Source organism: Triplophysa rosa, linkage group LG2 (assembly GCF_024868665.1).
Source record: "Triplophysa rosa linkage group LG2, Trosa_1v2, whole genome shotgun sequence".
Classification (NCBI taxonomy): domain Eukaryota; kingdom Metazoa; phylum Chordata; class Actinopteri; order Cypriniformes; family Nemacheilidae; genus Triplophysa; species Triplophysa rosa.
In genome coordinates this window covers 30,759,843-30,782,588 of record NC_079891.1, presented here as the reverse complement: position 1 = coordinate 30,782,588, position 22,746 = coordinate 30,759,843, and the positions used below count along the sequence as shown (strand labels likewise).

General features: G+C 37.1%; 1 protein-coding gene across 1 annotated transcript in view; it reads left to right on the top strand.

The window, feature by feature from the left end:
* htr7c (5-hydroxytryptamine (serotonin) receptor 7c) overlaps positions 1-12,400 on the top strand; it is a 37,726-nt gene extending 25,326 nt beyond the window's left edge. Inside the window, exon 2 of the mRNA XM_057355045.1 lies at positions 9,432-12,400. Within this exon, the coding sequence (XP_057211028.1) occupies positions 9,432-10,173 (742 nt within the window). The 3' untranslated portion in view covers positions 10,174-12,400. The remainder of the gene's footprint in view (positions 1-9,431) is intronic.
* The last annotated feature ends 10,346 nt before the right edge of the window (positions 12,401-22,746 follow it).

Below are 22,746 nucleotides of genomic sequence, written 5' to 3'. Positions count from 1 at the left end.
TTTACTCGCCAAAGAGTAATCGTGATCCATAATAACAGAACAACAGATGCTGCGTCCCAGATGCTGTATAACCACTTCTGCATTTGCGTGTTGCCGTAGTTTCTACAACCGGAAACTGAGGGTAGCGCGGAGCAGCGGATATTAACTCACTGATATGCGACAAATACAAGGGAGACAAGGGACGGGCCATTATTTTAAATAGGAATTTCTCTGGATTTGCACATTCTTGAGAACATTTGGGATAATGTAAGTACACAACTGCATGAAATATATCACACTGTGCAAGTGATTTTTGGATATTTCATAACAAAATTCTTCCATATTGTGGCTTTAAATGGTTTTAATGCACACCTTCCAGCCAATCAGAATCGAGTGTTCAAACAGACCATGGTATAATTGTTTTTATTTTAGATTTTTATATAAAGATATGTACAGCATGACAGTGTTTTTATTAGTACAGGTTAAAGGTCAGCCGTATATTATCTGACCTCCTGCTCAGTTGTGCTTTCTTGACCTGAATTATGAAAAGGTAAAGACCTGGGGGCGTTTTGCAGAAAGTTTCTTATCCTAGGTCTTAACTTGATACATTAAATTAGATTTAATACGTTAAATTACGATTTTTTGCAAATTCCCATTACAGAAGCACATCTTAAATTGATTTAGGATTCTTATCTTATCTGTACTTAGGAAATCTTAAATCACTCCATCAAATTCGATAATCTACTCTCAGGTCTGTTTCCAAGCAACCAACAATGTGCGAGCTGCTGCGATGTAATATTCTATTAAAACACAAACTTATCGTGCTTTCTATTTTAATGCGGCAGAACATGAAGTTTTAATAAGCTATGTGGAATCATATTTTGTTGGAGTCTGCAATTATTTGTTTTGTTGAGCCGCATTAAGTTACATTTACATTTAAGCATTTGTCAGACGCTTCTTAAAGAACGCCTAAAAGCAAAAAGTATTTCTTTTAATACATTAAATATCCGTTTTTAGAATATGAAAAAAAAACGTGCATTACATACAATCTCCACACAGAAAAGGGACCTTATTGCAGATACATACAGTTACAGTCATGTTCAGTAGATAAAAACTGACAGAAATACCACAAAGGTGGGGGAGAAATGAGAGGCAGAGAAAGATAGAAAGAGGTTAGAAAAAACATTCTACTGTTATTTGTATGCAGCTCAGCTGTAAATGCTGTGGCATTAGAAGAGAAGTGTTTGTCATACCTACGGAACATCTTAAAACTCAAAATGAAAACTGAGAGGAGAGAGAGAACTTAAAATGAAAGAGAGGGAAAGAGAGAGAGAGAGAATTTCTGATCAACATAAAGGTTTAACAAAGGATGAATGTCTTTCTATCCTTCCTTGACCCTGGTATGTCACTTCTCATCAGTTCACTTAAAGGCAAATCTTTGTGAACTACCCTGCCATGTTTCTTTGTCCATTAACCCTTATATCTCTTACAGTAAATATAAAGGTGCTTCACAATGCCACTGAAGTACCTTTCTTTGTCTAAATGGTTCCATAAAGACCTTTTAACATCTAAACAAGATTCTTTAGATTATAAAAAGGTAAGAAAGAGAGTGAATTGTTCTTTGTGGCCCAAAAAAAGGTTCTCCTATGGAATCACTGTGAAAAACGTTTTAAGTGTAGCCTGGACACTACATTTTCATTCCCCATGGCAAAAAATGGTGAAAATTCTGATTCTGAAAATAATGAAAGGTGCTAAAAATGAACATGGAAAACTGCTTTCTTGTTTACATCTTCTAAAGGCAATTTTTTTTACAAATATTTCACGGTCTCATCCTGGAAACACAAACATAAATTATACTTTTAACAAAAGGCCTTAACAATCTTGAGAAGACATTAAAACAGACATCACTTCACTGTGCTGATTCAACCCAGTAGAAGGAAAATAACCTCTTTATTAAACCTGCCTGCACGTACTTCTAAGAACACAGAAGAAACTCAAACAAAACCATGAGAGAAAAGGGAAGCTAAAAGGAGTGAATCTTGGTCTTGGAATTTTCACAAAGGTTACAAAAGTTCATAACCTCATTAACATCAACATCTGTAGTATCCCACGAGACAACATAAAAAAGTGTTGTTTTTTTACATTTTTAGTATATTTTTCCTCTTTTGACTTCCAACGGTTACTATATCTGATTTAATCGCTTCTGAAAAGTCACTTCAAAAATGCAATTTAAAACACTCCGCTTCGAGAGTAGAAAAAGGGTGCTTTGTGTTAAATGGAAGACCTGGGATGATTTTTTCATGCAAGAAGAAACCCTACATTTCTTCATATGTGAAAGTTGTTATATAACCCCTCACATCTCAGAATCAGGGCAATGCACAAAACTTTTGAGGGGCACGTGCTGAAACTGAAAAAGGGCACCCCCCCCCTTTAATGGTCACGTCTTAATGACAAATTCAGTCAAACAAAATAATAGTCTCAAAAGCTTTAGATTTATTCACTATCAATAACAGGTAGTCTGAAAGGTATGAAATATACAGAAATTGAATGAAGTTCTCAAACACTTTCCTGCTAAGTTCTAAATAAAATACAGAAGAATACTCATTAAAGCTACAAAACACATTTTTTCATTTCTTTTGTTCTTAAGATTAACATTAGCGACAGGAGTCACAGCAGCAGGTTTAAGAATGCTGCCCCTTTAAGAACTGACGCTCTGCGCAGATCTGACGCGTTCTCCATTTTACTTTGTGTTTACTCAACTTTATTTATATAGCGCTTTTACAATTTTCATTGTTACAAAGCAGCTGTACATGAGACACATTGACTACAAGCAAAACAATCAAAGTCGTACCTGCAAAAACAAGAAAAGGTTGAAAACACAGAAGACAGACATACCCATACACAAAACACTCCACACACACAACACGCACCAACACACACAGACACACACACACACACACACACACACACACACACACACACGGATGCGCACGCACACACACACAACACACACACACACACACACACACACACACACACACACACACACACACACACACACACACACACACACACACACACACACACACACACACACACACACACACACACACACACACACACACACACACACACACACACACACACACGCTCAGTGAGAGCACACATTTAGGATAAAGGAGAGAGAAGCACAGGTCAAATATAACAGATATAAATTCCTATATGCAATATTAATTAAGTAAAACTTTAAATTCTAAAGCAGCCCCCCCGGTCAGGCAGATAGTGCAAAAACAGTATGCAAACGGTGGCGAGGAACCCAAAACTCTAATCGAGAAAAAAAACCTCAGGAGAACCCAGGCCCAACCAGGGGATTCCAGTTCCCCTCTGGCAAAAGCTGCTGCCTCTGCACAAGCTCCAGAGAACTTGCACAACAAGGCTAAATAAAATAAATAAACTTAATAATAAAATAAATTATAGTTTAAGATTATCATTAATAATCTAATAGCATTTGAAGTTTTGTGGTGAAGACATGTCAAGAGACCGCGTCCTTCTTTATCCAGCTCTATCATCTCAGCTCTTGTCAGGTCCCCACTTCCCATTCTCCGCTCTACCATCAGGTCAGGCCATGAACTGCATCCTGCTCGCTGTGGTAACCTTGGAACAATGAGACAAGACTGGCTGAGAGTAGAGTACTGTTCTGTACTCTTTGATGCAACAAGTACATCAGTTGTGTTTTTGGTTCCGGTTGATCTAACTAATGCAGCCTAAACCCTCTGAAGATTTATATTATGGAAGAGTAGTGTATGCAAGATTAAAAAGATGCGTCTTTAGTCTAGATTTAAACTGACAGAGTGTGTCTGCCTCCCGGACAGTGCAGGGAAGACTATTCCAAAGTTTAGGCGCTAGATAGGAAAAGGATCTACCACCTGCACTTGATTTTGAAATTCTAGGTATTACCAACTGACAGGACGCCTGAGAGCGTAATGCACGTGAAGGACTGTAATACAAAAGGAGTTCATTCAAGTACTGAGGAGCTAAACCATGTAAGGGCTTTATAGGTAATAAGCAAGATTTTAAAGTTAACGCGATGCTTTATAGGTAACCAGTGCAAGGTTGACAGAACCGGGCTAATATGTTCATACTTTTTTGTACGTGTAAGAACTCGAGCTGCCGCGTTTTGGACCAATTGGAGTTTTTGTAATAAGCCTGCAGGGCAACCACCTAACAGTGCATTACAGTAATCTAGTCTTGATGTCATGAATGCATGAATTAACTTCTCTGCATCTGAGATTGACAGCATATGACGTAGTTTAGATATATTCTTAAGATGGAAAAACGCAATTTTACAGGTGTTGGCGACGTGGCTCTCAAATGACAGATTACTATCGAATAGAACGCCAAGATTCTTTGCTGACGACGAGGGTTTTATGGAACATCCGTCAATAGTTAAACAGTATTCTTGGTTGTTACTTATAGCAGTTTTCGGTCCAATAAGTAACACTTCCGTTTTGTCCGAGTTCAGTAATAAAAAGTTGTTACTCATCCAGTTTTTTATATCGACTATGCATTCCATTATTCGATGGAACTGCTGTGTTTCATGAGGCTTCGAGGAAATATAAAGTTGAGTATCATCAGCATAACAGTGAAAGCTAACTCCGTGTCGCTTTATTATATCTCCTAGAGGTAGCATGTATAATGCGAAGAGCAGAGGCCCTAAGACGAGCCCTGTGGTACACCGTACTGGACTTGCGATTTGCGTGACACCTCATTGTTTATTGCTACAAATTGAAAACGGTCGGATAAATAAGATTTAAACCATTTCAAAGCTATTCCCTTAATGCCGACATAATTTTCGAGTCTATGTAGGAGTGTGCTGTGGTCAATGGTATCGAATGCAGCACTAAGGTCTAGCAGCACCAATAACGAGATACAACCTCGGTCAGACGCCAATAGCAGATCATTTGTAACTCTGATCAAAGCAGTCTCTGTACTGTGACATGCTCTAAATCCAGACTGGAATTCTTCATTGATGTCATTCCTTTGGAGGAAGGAGCATAATTGAGTTGAAACTACTTTTTCCAGAACTTTAGATATGAAAGGTAGATTCGATATAGGCCTGTAGTTCCTTAGTTCTCTAGGGTCGAGTTGGGGTTTTTTGACAAGGGGCCTTATAACAGCCACCTTATATGCTTTAGGCACATGTCCTAATGTCAGAGATGAGTTAATAATACCAAGAAGAGGATCTATAATTTCTGGGAGCATCTCTTTCAGTAGATTTGTAGGTATAGGGTCTAGTATGCATGTTGTTGATTTAGATGATCTAATAATTTTAGACAGCTCATCTTGATCTACGGTATAAAATAATTGCATTTTCTCCTTAAGGGCGCTGTAGTTAGTTTGTTCAGCGGGTTTCACTTCTGATTGCATTGTTATAATTTTTTCTCTAATATCTTGGATTTTATATGTGAAGTAGTTCATAAATTCATCACTGCTATGCTGATATAAGGATCAGAAGTCACTGACGATTTATTTTTTGTTAATTTAGCCACCGTGTTAAATAAAAACCTAGGGTTGTGCTGGTTTTCTTCTATTAGTGATGAAAAGTAGGCGGATCTAGAAGTTTTTAGGGCTTTCCTGTATTTTCGAATACTATCCTTCCATGCTGTACGAAATACCTCTAATTTAGTTTTCTTAAAGTTGCGCTCCATTTTTCGGGCCGCTTTCTTTAGAGCCTGAGTGTGTTCATTATACCACGGTGTGGGGCTGCCATTTTTAATCTTCTTTAAACGTAGTGGAGCAACTTTGTCTAGCGTTACCGAGAAGGTGGAATTAAAATTTTCAGTGGTAATGTCAAGATCTTCAACGTTATTTCTCATGATTTGAGACAATTCGGGCAGATTATCGAGAAACGCATCTTTGGTAGTTGAAGTTATTGTTCTACCATATTTGTAACAATGAGTTTTATTTGCAGCCGTAGGCCAGTGAAGCAAACATAATACCAGATAATGATCCGAAATGTCTTCACTCTGCTGAAGGATTTTAACGTCGTCCACATTTTTTATACCGTAAGACAGTATTAAATCTAAAGTATGATTACGAAGGTGAGTGGGTCCTGACACATGTTGACTAATGCCCATGGAGTTAAGAGTGTCTTTGAAAGCCATTCCTAAGGCATCTGTAACGTTATCTACGTGGATGTTAAAGTCACCAACGACAAGGAGTCTATCTGCGGCCAGTACTAGTTCTGATAAGAACCCACCAAATTCTTTAATAAAATCTGTGTGGTGCCCTGGAGGCCTATATACAATAGCTAGAATCAATTTAAAAAGGTTTTATCTTTAGTATTAGGTGTTGAAACATGAAGAACCATGACTTCAAAAGAATTATATTTAGAGTTCGACTTCTGGGAAATGCTAAGAGAGTTATTGTAAAGTGCTGCGACACCTCCCCCTCTGCCTTTTAGACGAGGCTCGTGTTTATAATAATAATCTTGGGGGACAGATTCATTTAAAGCAATATAATCATCTGGTTTTAGCCATGTTTCTGTCAAACAGAGCATGTCTATTTTATGATCTGTTATCATATCGTTAACAAAAAGTGCTTTATTAGAGAGAGATCTAATATTTAGCAATCCGAGTCGTAACAGTTGATTATCTGTATTTTGTTCATGTTTAGTTTGTTTAACGTTTATTAAATTACTTTCAAGAGGTTTACGCATTATTTTATGTTTGCTAATCCGGGGGACAGACACAGTCTCTATTTTGTGATGTTTGGGAGAACGGATTACTACATGTTGTACATTTTGTGTATTCTGCGACGTGAGACGGCAAGCAGACAGTTGGTTAAGCCATACTGTCTGCTCCCTGACCTGGGCCCCAGCGAGTCAAGTTTTAGCATTAGCATTAAGACTTTTTGCCATATTTCTAGACAGGATGGAAGTCCCAGCCCAGGAGGGATGGAGAACATCTCGTTTCAACAGGTCAGGTCTGCCCTCAAAACTCTTCCAGTTATTTATAAAAACTATATCATTCTGCAGGCACCACTCAGACAACCAGCCAATTTACGACAATACTAAACAAAATGTGCTTTAAGGCATAATCTTGTGTGTTTTGTTCATTCAAGCTCGAAAGAGAACGTAATACTGGTGCGCTGTCTGACACATTCTGACTGAGATTCAGTGACGCAGCCTTTAGCCCGTGTACACACCAGACGGGACCGCTGTAGCGTTGCGTCGCGTCACGCAGCTAGAAAATTGTACATATTAACGTTACTGGTTTTGATATCATATGAGAGCAAATCCAAGTTTTTACAGGGTGAACATGAATTAACCATGCGACCATTCAATACGATTGATTCATAAATTAAGTGTATCATCAATCATAAATTAAAAAAGACATTTCTTAAGATATATTTGACTTAGGTGACGAGGATCACTCAGTCGCTTTGTGTCAAACTCAAATGCAGTTAACGTTACGGGGTTCTTGACCAGCGAATGTGTGCAAATGTGCATATCCATCATCATTAAAACGGCGACATCACCATTTCAATCAACAGGTTACAACGTTGTTGCAGCTATATGAGTGCTGTTTTCCTGCTGTAAAAGACATTTGGCCAAAATCTAATTTATAAAAGATGAAATGCTACTGTGTGAAAATGATATTAAGTGCAGGCAAATCCTAGCCCTCTCTCTCTTAATGGTTCCAGTTAAAAGTGTACTGAAAAATCTGCGTTCTTCTGCATAATGCAGGTTTCTTCCCTCATGGAGGTGGCCGTTTTGAGGTCACATGACCAGCAGAAGTCTCTCATAAGATTTTTTTAAATAAGAAAAAAAAATATTTTTGATAATATAAAAATGTACATATTATACATTAAAACATATTCAAAGCTCATTCTCTGTAAATATATAACAACAGTTTTTCTAGCACTGTAACCTCTTGTGCCCTCAGTGTCGTTATAGAAGTAATGGCTTCATTATTTACTTGACCCCACGACCTCCACAGTGCCCTGAGAGTCATAAAGCAACGGGTGCTGGACTACTAAGCCTCTTAAAGGGATGCTGTTCTCATCTTGTGCATGCAGACTAAACTAGAGCAGATATCATGGAAATTAAAATGTCAGAGATGTCATTGCACATATAGCGCTTCAGAGATTTTACATTTTTGTATATACGTGTAGATCCCTTTTGTAATTTCTCTTGAAATAAAGAACTGCTAGGCTACAGTGTCAAATCCTTATGGTGTTCATGTTTTGTTACTCAGCCATTGGTCGGGTCTAGTGGACCCATATAAAAATGATGTAAAAATACTTTACAATTACAAGCAACATAGACAGCATATATGTGAAATCTGTCGTTTACGTCCGTATATTAATCACATTTATCATTTTTGTTCAAATGTACTAAAAAGAAGAATATAACCAATGGGTGAAAAAACATGTCATCTTAAAAAATATTCATGTCCAAGGTTGAAAGAACAGTGCATCACATCATTTTTTTCTCCCATGTCCTACAGTTCCAAACACCACACAAGAGTTAAATCTGTTTACATTACATGTAAATGTGTCCATGTGTACATGAATCCTATGGTGTGACATAGCAAAAATTTAGAAAACAAACTGTTAATAAATATGGCTGTCAAACGATCAATCGCGATTGATCACATCCAGAATAAAAGTTTGTTTACATAATAGATGTCTGTGTACTGTGCATATTAATTTTGTGTTTATAAACACAAAAACAGACACATACATACAGGTATAGGAAAAATGTAGATGCATTTATTTATATTTACTAATAAATTAAATTACATAATGAATGTTTATTCATTTTTATATTTTACTTAAATATAATGTATGCATGTATGTGTATGTTTGTATGTTTATAAATACAAAATTAATATGCACCGTTACCAGACATATGGCACTAGCAAGAAACAAAACTGCACAGGGATTAAATTGAGATCTTAATGGAAAGCACGTTTTTGCAATAAGTGTCTCCTGGGACGGGGGTCAGATGATGATGGCAATAAGAAGTCCTTCAAGTGCTGTAATCTTCTGCTCTTTACACACGCTTATAACTTTCGATTAGGCGACAACAGATGCGGCGACGTCTTCAAGGTCAATTTCCAAATTGATCTTTTTTCACATTTTCAAAATCCGCACTCATCTCATCATCTCGACTCAAGTGGGTGCTGATTGGCTCAGGCAAGAACTTTTCAGACAAATGCAATTTGCACCACCACACCCTAATTGTGCCATAGCGTGCCCCTGATGTTAGCCTAATTTCTCATTTCGTTCTCATTCGCCTCTCCATCGTCTTTCAAAGTACTACCCACTGTCCTATCGTGTGGGAGAATATAAGATAAGGTATTTGCGGTGCTGTTTTGTAGTTGGTGACTCCAGTGGCACAGAAATGACACAAACTTCATCAAAATGTTTTTTCGTTTCGATTGCAGGTATCTTGGCATCACCCGCCCTTTGACCTACCCGGCTCGCCAAAACGGCCAGCTAATGGCGAAAATGATCTTCGGGGTGTGGCTCGTGTCCGCCTCCATCACTCTGCCGCCGTTTTGCGGGTGGGCGAAGAACGTCAACACCGCCGGCGTCTGTTTGATCAGCCAAGACTTCGGCTACACCATCTACTCCACCGCCGTGGCCTTCTACATCCCCATGATCGTAATGCTCTTCATGTACTACAAGATCTTCAAGGCCGCCAGAAAGAGCGGCGCCAAGCATCGTTTCACCGACTTCACCCGCCGCGAGCGCCTGGAGACGGTGGCCAGCGAAGCGCTGAGGATGCAAGGACTCAAACCTCAACCCGGCGTCGCCGAGGAGTGTGCCGCTCTTTCCCGACTGCTAAGCCGTGAGCGGCAGAACATCTCCATCTTTAAGCGGGAGCAAAAGGCAGCCACGACCCTGGGCGTGATCGTCGGCGTGTTTGGAATTTGTTGGTTGCCGTTTTTCATTCTGTCTACAGCGAGACCGTTCATATGTGGGGTGAAGTGTAGCTGCATTCCCATTTGGCTGGAGCGGACGCTGCTGTGGTTCGGCTACACCAACTCGCTGATGAATCCCTTCATTTACGCTTTCTTTAACCGGGACCTGCGCTCCACATACAGAGACCTGCTCCGCTGCCGATATAGAAACATAAACCGGCGTCTGTCGGCTGTAGGGGTTCATGAGGCATTGAAGGTTTAAGAGACAAAGTACAGCTAACGGATAAGGTTTGGCCCAGATGTGGTTACGTCAGATGACATATAGTTCAGATGGGACTGAATCATTGTCATCAACCAAGACTTAAAAGCCAGGTGAACGGAGAACAATTATTATCATTTTAATGGATAGCAGGAATTATGGGATACGTAGGAAAACAAAAACAAGACATGGGGCCTCATATTTCTTCAGAACAGGGATATTTCAGTTCCATTAAAGCATTTTTGGTTATTTTTCGGATGAGAAAGTATACCATATTAGAGTTTAACTGTAGATTACAAACACTTTTTTTTTTAAATAACTAAATAAATAAATGACAACAAAGGTTACGAAGCTTAAACTAGCCTAAACTGGTTTTCTGGCTTTAAAGGAAAGTAGGCCTACTGTAGTTTGGTCACTTTCGAATTCAGAGTTTGCTCTTTTTTAGCTCAAGAGATTTGACGGAGTTCTCAGTTGTGTTTCATCTAAGTATCAGTTAAACCTCAGATGTTTCTCCTAAAATTAAAATAGAGAAATAGAATAATATGAGACATTTGTTATAGATTTGTATAATTAATGTGGATTGTATATGTACAATAATCTGAATTTTGGTCAATTTCAAGTTCACAGTGAAATTTTCAATAATATTGTTTTTTGATTGCAGACTTGACAAAACTGAGTTTGGAATCATTTGTAAAAAAGTCTTTTTTTTTCTCAGGAAAAACAGCTGAGACGCAGGAGACCTAATGAAAAGTATCCATTTATTCTCATCAATGTCTGAGAATAATAAATTAAATCAGTATGAAAACAAATTCTGCGATCTCAGTAACATAAACAAACATTGTGTGGCCCAAAATTAACTTCCGGTTCATAGACTTCCACAGAGAATCAATATCTGTCGAGTAGTTTAATTTAATTTATTACAATTAATATACAATTAAGTATTAATATAAATGTATATTGTTATGAATTAAATATAAAATAAATTGTTATATTACCAGCCACTAGACAGACCGACAAGCAAACACGTGCGTGTGTCTGATGAAACCATGTACAGCAGGCCAGATTAAACCTGAAAACCAGCTTCGCTTAGTTTTTTATCAGGGAACACTTAATTTTACATTTTATTTTAAATCGAAGTATATTGTATAATAATTCATTCGTACCAAAACACCAGCTGAACATTTCTGCTTTCTAAATTCAAGGCAGTCTGCTCATTTTTTGCTGTCATGGAGGTGTGATGATACATCCTACTATCGTCCTGGCCGTTATTTTCTCGGGCCTGATAATTTTCTCATCATTAGAATAGACTGCAACATGGAAAAGAGCGAAAATCTTCACACATCTGAAATCCTGCCCTCTTCCTTTAGCCCGTCATTGCTAGAGAGCTGCATTCCACATCAGTTCGCTTCTGCCATAGTCCTGAAGAAATATGAAGCCATTTTTTGGTAAATCAGATGTTCTGTACATATCTGGTACACCCAAGTCTTCAGAGGAGAGAAAATAAGGTGGCTTGTGGTTAGTTGTCACTATGAGGCTCGACTTGTATTGGAAATCCATCAGTGTGTGTGTGTGTGTGTGTGTGTGAGCGGGAATCTCTGCTCCGAGACACTGAGAGACAGAGCACTTACCTTGCTTTTCCGATGACTCAGTCCATCTATTTTAGGAACGTTAAGAACATAGCTGCCTGTCTTTGATGGAACATCTAAACTCAGCAAGCCTTTGTGCATAACCTGTGAAACGGCGTTGTCAGTTGTGCATCCTCTTTTCGACCCGATGTGGCAATTTAAAAAGACATTGAATGTCTAAGTGTCTCTTGAGCCATGAATGATGAAACCCGTTGTAACTGGAAGGACCGAATTTCTTGAAACCTCAAGCGATAATGATGGACTCTCCTGGAACAGATAAATTATTGACAGAACAACTCAACACGGTTGTTTACACAGGAAGTCCTGGAGGAGAGTTGTTTTTTATGTACAGTTCTATATGTATGTTGCCAAATATTTGTGAGAAGCTTACAAAACGTTTCTTGTCACAGAATTTAACCTTGCACCAGAGGAGTTGCAACTGTCTGAGTTTTTTTGTATTTGTGTGTGTATTACCTTTTCCCACAAGGCCAATTGTAAGTGTTTGCCAAAATCGCTGATGGTAAACAACACCAAGCTAAAGTAAAAGAAAGTTTGAATTAAATTATAAAACAGAAGTTTGTTTGTACATGTTTAATGCAGAGATAATATACAGAAACAACAGATCGGTGGATTTTACATTATTCTCACACATATTTCAGGAAATTGTCCTTTTTGATAGTGTTTTTGCCAATAGCAGAAAAATAAAAAATGTAATTTTAATTGCCAAACATATTTATTAATTGATATGTATTTGCATCATATTATCATAAAACACATTTTCTTCTTGTGATAATATTTTCCCTTACAAAAAATATGTATACTTCAAGCTTATTTCATTAAGTAATGCTTTATATACTGCACTTCTCTGCCTTTTGGCCAAGATCAAGTGTAGTACGTGTTCTAGTATCAATGTTCGAGTAGTATACTTTTAAGTGTACTATATCAATACTACTTGGGACTAAACTGGCCCACTTTTAAATGAATAAAAATATATTTTTAAGTATACATTAAGTGTAAAAGTAGGAACCTTTAAGTACACAACTAGTTTACAACAGTATGGACAGTACTACTTTCCACATGAGAAAAAATATTTTATTAGCACATTTAAAGTCCTATTTGTCATTAAAGCAATTTTGAAAATCAAATGGAAATTCAAATGTTGGAAAAACTGCAAAGAACTATAATAAGGGACAGTGGGAACACAGCCAGACAGGATGAATAATAACGGGGCATTAAACACAAAGCGAGAAGACAAAAGGCATGTGAATCATGCGGCAGATCATAACACAGCAGGCCGTACAAACTAGGGTGTTATATATAGTGCAGACGTATTGAAGGGCATTTAATTGAATAACTCTGAAAAGCATAGGAGACAATGAATGAATGATACATGATTGATGTGTTGCGGTGTAAGACATGTCATTCTCGGGTAATGCGCTGGTGTTTAGGGTCATATTAGCCATGTGCAGTCGCTTGGAAATAAGTGTTTTTTAACCTGCTGGCCAGTGTTTTTATGCTGCTGTATCCTACAGCGTTTTAAAGGAAGGAGTTTGAGCAGAGGCACAAGAAATGATGTTTTTCCCCCACTCTGTTTAATTTCTTCCTTTGAAGGGATAGTTCGCCCAAAAATAAGAATTTGGTCATCATTTATTCACCATCATGTCATTTGAAACCTGTATATGACTCTTTCTTCAGTAGAACACAAAAGAAGATATTTTGAGAAATGTCTCAGCGGTTTTGTGTCCATACGCTGGAAGTCCATGGGGGCAGATGTTCTTTGGTTACCAACATTTTTTTAATATCTTGTTTTTTGTTCTGCAGCGGATTAATCAACTTTGCCAGCAGAGCGTAACAGATCAGTAAGGTTTTATTTTTAAAAACTATTAGGTTTAACAATTAGCTAACTATAGCTAACTTCTTGAGCTAACTTCCCAGCTCCCAATGGATTCAGCCTCGTAAATATAAAACAATTTCTGCATTTGTGATCGTAGGACCGACAAAAAGCTTACATTTGAATAGTCAGTTGCAAATTCTTTAATAACGAAAACGTACTTACCGGCAGACTGTCCTTACAAAGTTGGATTTGCCCCATGTTTTAGAGAAACAGCCTTTGTGCACAACCAGGTGTTAATGTGCTGCACACACTCGGATTTTGGCGTTGTGCTGTTCTGCCAATCTCATATTAATCTTGAGTGCCTATACAGCAGTATTGCATATGTCGTATCTTCGAAGAGTATTTAGTTCGATCAAATTTATAAAAGAGAGATACAGCTGTACGAATATTTCTGGAAAAACACAAGCTGCTAGAGGTGGGACTAGTTTGACTTACCGCGAGCAGTTCATGTCCGGCATCTTTTAGCACTGGGACCGCACCATCTATCAGTTTCAAACGACCTCCAAATCCAGCGTTATATCCACCGTTCATACAACATCCATCACTGAAATGCCTTGAACAAACAGATACACCTAAACTTCACTATCGCAAGAGTAACGAGCTGCAGCGCAGCCCATCTTGACACAGCACAGATAATCTTGATGGTAAGCGGGTCTCGCTCGTGGGCGGGCTCTTTCTTTCGCCTTTCCATGCTTTTCCGCGAGAATGGCCAATAAAAAGTATAGGATCCCTTTGACGACACAGCGATCCAGAATTATAAAAAACTTTCCGAAACAAGTTGGAGTGCTGGGGGAGTGTATCAAGTACAGAAATACTACGTAATACGTCCAACTTGTTTTTTTAACAAGTTGACCATGTTAAGTATGAGAAGCCAGCACGTTTAACAGTGTAAAGAAGTCAGAATGCATGACATAGCATGATACTCGATCTTTAAATAAAACATCTCTTTTGGTTTGATACAGGAAAACAAGAAATCGCGTTCATATGACTCCTGGAAATGAATCTGTGCCTGCCAAAAGGTTTATCTGTTATTAGTTTGTACTGACGTCACATTAATATTGACCATATGTTATTTCCTATGTCTATGGAAATCAGTGAATTTCCGCTTACAAAGTTTTATTGTTGTACCCTCATTTTTTGGACATTTTACCGCATTGAATCATGATACCATCTTTTAAGGATCTGTATTGTCTTTCTTGTTCACATTAAGTCACCATTTTGTACACACTTGAAAAATTACAAAATTATTTATTCAACTGTTGAAGTGTTACCAGATCTAATGATGTGGTCGTTTTCCTGCAGAACATCGATGTGAGCAGCGAGCATAACTGTTATTTAGAATCCATTAAAAAAAAGATTTTTTAAATCAGCTTTTCTTTAGTTTTCACATTGAAAAAAATGATTAAGACTGTCCCAAAATCTACAAAGAAATACATCTGTCATGAGATTTACAGTTGGATGCTTTCCAATTTGGTCGGACTTCTAATAAAGAAAACATATGTGATGATAGCTGGATCTGGTCCAGACAGGTCTGGAATGAATTTAGATCTAATTTCGGTAGCACTTATTTTACAGTCCTGTTTCCCATGCATACTGTGTACTTATTACAGTAAATATAATAACTGGGTATATAACTAGGTACCAACCCTGAACCTACCCCTAAACCTAAACTTATATCATGTAGTTACCTTATACTACCCAGTACTTTCTTAGGTAAGTACACTGTAAGTACACTATAGGTACACATACTGTAAAATAAAGTGCAACCCTAATTTCTTAGTCCATTTGGGAAAAACAACTCAAACATGCTTTCTACTACACAGTGTTCTTTAGATTAGATCTGGGTTGCAGGGCTCTAAATAATTGACAGTACAAGACAAATATGACTATATTTGGACAAAATCGACTTTAAATATGTATTTAGCCCATTTTAGTAAATGCATTTATTTTAAACACAGAGAAATATTAATCATTTCACAATGTTTTCTTTATTTTATAGCCTAATGAACAAGAGGGAATCATATTAGGAAACAATTCTGCTTTCCATACAAGGAAAACAGATGGTGATTTAAACTTCCAAGCTCCAAAAAGGACAATAACGTAGTATCTTAATTATCATAAAAGTACAGTTATGTGAATTGCTATTCTTCTTATAAGTCTTCTGGAGCTATATGATGTCTTTCTATGGGGAACAGAGTATAATTTAAATCAGTGTTCTTATGATAACTGTGATAAATGTCCCTTCGCCCATACAGCTCTTCCATCTCATTTATAGGTTTTTGCAAACCTGTCACATCTATCACATCAGTCACATTACGGGTGAGAACCAATGCAATCGACCATAGCATGACATGCACTGGTTTCAATTTAACGCAAACATGAATTACATTTAATAGCTCCAGTTATTTTTTTGGCGATGGCATTTTTGTCCATTTTTGAGCTTTGCGCTTTTTTGTATAAGCAAACATGCTGATTTAAGTAGTATATAAAAATAGCATGGGAATAAAATGACTGTAAATAGTGACAGAATTATTGGTTGGTCATGCATATAAAATATCTTCCCACCCACCTGAAAAAAAGCTTATGTCTGGCATCACACATTATGCGGACTGTCTGGTGTGTCAACATCAAGTTCACATCAAGTTTAAAAGTCCATTGAAAAAAAACATGTTTGAAGGTTTAGACATACAAAACACTATGTCACATCTGATATGGTGCTCAAAAGCAGTATCGACAGATATAGACAGATGATTCTAAAATGAGTTTTGCTTGTGTTATTATGCACAAAGGCAAAGTGATTCTGATTTTTTTTCACCCGACTGATGAGACAGAATGAAGCAATAGATGGAAATCTGTTTGAAAATAGGCATCAGTTTTAGTGCATACTTTTGAAGCCATCAAGGCACTTGTATTCACCCTACTGGCAATTCTGTATGAATCATATTCAGAAAGCTAGCACTAAATCTCCATGTTTGCTAAGAGCTTTGGGTTTTTCCCAGTGTTGTATTGCACACAACTGCAGTGCAAGCCAAATGTCATTTTTATGTCTGTTAAATGACTGGCTTCACAATACATTTACCACGTCCCGCACCCGTAATGAGTATTTGATCAAACAAACCATAACCCTAAAGAAACTGACTCCGCGATATTAAAGCTATAGAAAACAAAGTTGATCGAAGTACTTCCTGTTCACACCTTCATGCTAACAGGATGTGGGCAAAGCTGAGAAGCTTTTTTGTTTGTTTGGCTTAGCAACATTCATGTTGTACAATGTGTCATATTGGATCACCTGACAAGTGCTTTCTCTACCTCAATATATTTCTATATGGAATTATAAAATTGTGAGTTTTCCTTTATCGTGTGTCTGTTTCTTGGTGGATATTTTATTGCATTTAGTGTAAACTGTATGTACACACACCCTTAGGTCAGAGCTACCTGTAATCGATCATCATAAATCAGTGATGAATGAACATCTCAATTGTTCATAACAGCATTTAAAGTTTGAGAAGCACTAAGAAGATAGATGCTTTAAAGGTCCAATGTGTAATTTTTAGGAGGATCTACTCACAGAAATGCAATATAATATACATAACCATGTCTTCAGAGGTGTATAAAGACCTTACATAATGAAGAGTTATGTTTTTATTACCTTAGAATGAACTATTTCTCTCAACATACACCGCAGGTCCCCTTACATGGAATTTGCCAAGTTGTTTCTACAGTAGCCCTAAACAGACAAACTGCTGTACATGTGTTTCGTAAATACGTTGTCTCCTTCGGCAAAGAAACGAAAACGTGATGACATCTTAGTCCTGTGTCAGCCACCGTAGTTCTTCGAAACGGAGGGGTGGAGTGAGCCGTTGGTTGCAATTCGCAACCTCACCACTAGATGCCGCAAAATGTCATACTCTGGACCTTTAAAGCAGTGTTTCTGAGAACTTCTTAGATGACTTAAATAATTAAATATAAGATGGAACAAACATACCTTCAACAACTAAAATTCTAAATAATTCCATGTGTTTGGTTATTTTTATACCATTTAGTCCACTGCTTTAAACTCATAAATTGAACGTCTTTCGCTCAAAACACACACACAAAACAAAAACGACACGTGTGACCTCCTGAATGACTTAAAGACCTCCTGTTAGCGATTCCAAAATAAAACATCACAGTTGGTTAATAATTCAAGATCCAAGGGGGTTTTAAAGTCTAATGACGAAGCTGGAAGGAAAGACGCTTTTCAGACCCAGGAAAAATCTCAGTGTCTTAGAAAAGTAGGAATGCTGTGACCCAAAAAGGCCATTTATTCTTCCTTCCTTGCAGGAAGATATTTTATTCAGAGGTTGTGAGGCAGATGTGCTCCCCATACAGCACTCATGAATGGCACTTAGACTGAGAGAGCAAAGCAATCAGAAAGACAATGCGTGCTTGTGTTGAGTCATGCTTTCAGGTGATGTATTTTTAGAGTTTAGGGAGCGACTTCACGAAACACCTGCGTCTAGTTCGGTTTAACGCGCACTTAAAAAGCGCCGAATCAGCCCTGCACGTGACTGTATTTAAAAAATGTAAATGTCATTCTTTTGAATGCACATGCACGCCTATTTGCACTCCGTTCACAAAACTATGCAATTAAAGTTGTGTGGCGGCCACCCACAGATAAACTGCACGATAAACTGAATTTCAATTAAAATTGATTTTTTGTTTCATCTGTTGAGCATGGCAGAAGTTATTCATCAAAGGACGATCAAATGATTTAGAGGAGAATTATATAAAGTGCTGTTGTGTGCACTTTCTGAGTTGCAGTGGTGTGGCCATACAATCCCAGAAGGGATGCCAGATCATGCGCATCTTTTCTAATCAAACAACAAGTAGACACACTATTTACAAAACAGCCCTGCATCCTGACCCTAGCAACCAATCAGAAGAACATAGCAATAAAGCGCCAAAACACCTTAAGGAACAGTTCACCCAAAAATGAAATTCTGTCTTCATTTATTCACCACCAAGTTGTTCAAAATCTGTAAAAAAATATTTTTTTCTGATAAACACAGAGAAAAATATTTGGAAGAAAGCTTGTAAACAAACAAAGTTCTTGGCCACCATTGACTACCAGAGTAGGAACATTTTCTTTGTAAATTTCTTTGTTCTGTGGAACACAAAAGAAGATATTTTGAAAGCAAACGGTTCTGTGGTACTTTTGACTACCATTGAAATTTTTCCTACTATGGTAGTCAATGGTGGCCAAGAACTGTTTAGTTACAAGCATTCTTCCAAATCTGTTTATCTGTGTTCATCAGAACAAGTCACTCGAAGGTGAGTAAACAAAGAGAGAATTTTTTATTTTTGGGCGAACTGTTCCTTTAGTAACCTCACATAAATGCCCTGGCAACCTGAGCATCATGACGATGAGTAGACAACCAAAACGTCAAAATCTACCTATGGATGTCATCTAAACTATTTCTGTTTTAAATTCTGTTGTAATTTCTGGACTTACACACAAAATCTACACTAATGATTATTCATCATTAAAAATATAGAACGGCTCTTACATGCAAATAAGAAGAGGGACAAATAACATGTGTATACTGAGATTACTACAGTAAATCCGGAGATTAAAGAGCTGTCGATAAATGTGCAGCTCTTACACAGCCCAGGCCTCTTAGAGAGGGAGAGATTAAGCATGCTTGCACTTGAATATATAGGGCAACGGGCAAGAGATTAAACGTGCATAAGCACAGTTTCCTATAACCCACAAGTGTCACCTTTAGATAACAGGGCAAATTTGAGTATGACACGGTCGCTCATAACCGGATAAATAAAGAGTCGTGGAGAACACGCAAACGCAGCCTGTAGGAGAGCGAGCATGAGCTTTAAGAGGGTCACAACAGGAAAATGGAGAGTGAAAAGTGCAGAAGAGGGGAAATCAGTTTTTTTTCATATATAAACCAGAACAAGGCTGCTCAGATTGTGACCACAACTACTGGTAAACAAGATGCCCATGCTCTCATTATTCACTCACCAAAAACTCATTTCAAACCTGTGTGACTTTCTTTATTCTGCAGAACACAAAAGAAGATATTTTGAAGAACGTTGATAACCAAACAACATCGGACCCTATTGACTTCCATTATATGGACACAAAACCACAGAGACATTTCTCAAAATATCTTCTTTTGTGTTCCACAGAAGAAAGAGTCATATACAGGTTTTGAAAGACATGAGGGTTTAAAAAAAACTATGAATGATGGACAGTCATTCAAGATTAGAATGAGACTTTATCTTTTATGCATATACAGGATAATAAACTTCTTGTTTTAAGTATTGAAAACATGTTTTTTGTTTCTTCTACAAACTGATAAATGAGTTAAAATGATTTTCTGCTGTAATCGACGTCATGTCACGAATGTTGTCGCTGGAGCTTAACTTGACATATTACTTTAATCTGACACGAGTATTATAATACGCCAAAACATCAGGCTTTAAATCTTGCCATGGAAACAGATAATGGAAACAAATGTATGCCCTATGTGACATATAGTAATACTGATATGCACATTTTCGAGACATACGTTACAATGTAATGCAATTACACTGATGTATATATTAAAAATGTTGATATATTATCAAAATATAATCTTCCAACTATGCAATACACATAAATAAATCTCTCATAATGACACCAGCCTTTTATCTAATTGCAACCATTTTGCTCAGACTTATTTCTATAAATATAACAGTTTAGTAGTATGAAATAATCCTATTTTCGTACAGGAAACCTAAAATGTCAAAGTCCTCCCACCAGAACAGCTTTTGTAAGGCAGAAACTGATATTGACGCTGTTGGTGAGTCACAAGCTAAGTGTTACTAAATCCCAGCAATCTGGAGCCGACCATGACCGCTGATGCGATTCAGGTCACGTTCACACTAAAATTTGTTTTACTTATCTGGTATTTATAGGAGCTGGGTTATTTATATACATTGGGATTTGCCAAATGCATTACAAGTTCTTACAAAACCACTGCGGTGGTAGCCTACCATAGTGCAGTGAAAAAAGGGTTTCATTCAACCAATTAAAATATTTTAGGGTAAGGATTCACATCTAAATTTTATAACTTGAGCCAATTAAAAATATATACCTTTTCTTTATTACTTTTCATTGGCTTAAGTTATAAAATATAGAAGTGAATCCTTACCCTAAAATTTGTTAATTGGTTGAATGAAACCCTTTTTTCAATGTACTGTAACGAATGATAACCGTACTCATAAGGGTTTTTACATTCAAAGATAATGTAAATGGGAAGAACACTTTGTTCTCATTGTGGTCCAGAAGAAGTAACGTCGAGGAGCATTTCTGGTACTTCATGTAACTATAGAACAAACAGCACTTGAACAAAACCATTACTGTCTATTATGATAAAGAACCTTGTGGACTGTGCTCCAAATTTCAGCCAATCTGTGTTGGTTGGTTAACACATTGACCTCAATTTGTGGTAAAGTAGCCTATCAGACCGAAAGCTCACTCTCTATTCTCACATGTCATTGATTAACAACAGATTCACCTTCTGTTATTGCTCTTTCTCTCTGTCTCTCTCTCCCCTCTTTAGAGGCATACATTACAACAGCCACCTGTGACATAAAATTAAGATACATCTGAGAAATATTTAGCAGATTATATTGTTAAAAATCTCAAATTTCTTTTATATGGGCCAGATGTGTTTTTAGGCTATTATCTGTAAGAACATATGCCAGATATAAACATATACAAACATTCACTATGTGAATGTGTCTGTGTTTTCCTAACTAAAGGTAATAGATTTGTCAGCATGGCGAGCCATCATGTTTTATTTGTTGCAAATGAAAACAAAGCTGAGAGAGAGAGAAATATAAAGGCTGCTCAATGAGATGAACTGTTTGAGCATCTATACTGGAAAAATGAATTTCTTGGTATTTTTGTAAATACAAATATAATAATTCTTATATCAAGATACATTTACTTCTAAAAACATTCTCAAAATGAAGTGCCTTTATGCTTAAAACACCTAAAAATACTGTAATAAATAAATAAATACATAAAAAACAAGTAAATAAACTAAATTAAAAAAAAAAATAAGATTATTTGTCTCACCCGATTGGAAAAATGTTTTAGACAAATATGCACAATTCGTATCTGCTTTACCAGGTGGCTAATTCATATGAATTCGTACGATTTGAATTATACAAAAACATACAATTTTTAGAAATAGCAATACTGAAGCCCCTCCCCTAAACCTAACATCATTGGCGAGAAAGCAAATACTAAAACATACAGATTGTATGAATTTATGCAAATTAGCAACCTCGTAAAATAATTACGCATTCCTATGAATTTTGGGACTATCAAAATTTCACTTCTCATGTATGTTTACATATCTGTACTGGAAAAGACCAAATTCTGAGCTAGAAAAACTTTGTCACATTTTTTAAAGGTGTAATTTTATTGTTACAACAGCAAAAATTAAAATCTATAGTCTAACAACACTGTATAACAAACCTAGGCATTATCTAAACACCTCAACCCAAAATAAAATCTTTATTTTATCGAAAGCAATCACTAAAAGTTAACTCAATGACTGCTGCATGAACCTCTCCAATCCTGCGGGCGAAATGAAAAATGCACATCCTTGTCTCTGGCGTGATAACTGCGGAACGCTTCAGTCATGCTTCACTCTCACTTCACATTATATGCAATCCCACAATGCAATGCAAAAAGCCATGACTCTTCATCACAACTTTAAAAAATGAATGACTATCCTCCGGCGTAACTAAGGTGCAGTAGATAGCCTACATAAATCACCATGGCTCCTGGCATGCAAACCTCGTATCTTAGCATAATCAAGGCATAGAGCTAAACATTGTTCAATCATATTGCTGTAGATAATTAATATATACAGTATATGTCTGTGTATACATACGCCGCAAACATGACGCAGTTCATAATTCAGGCACATAATTCAAGTAATCCATCAGTCTGGATGAATGCACAATGCACGCCCATGGAACATAAGTGTACAGTTTGCA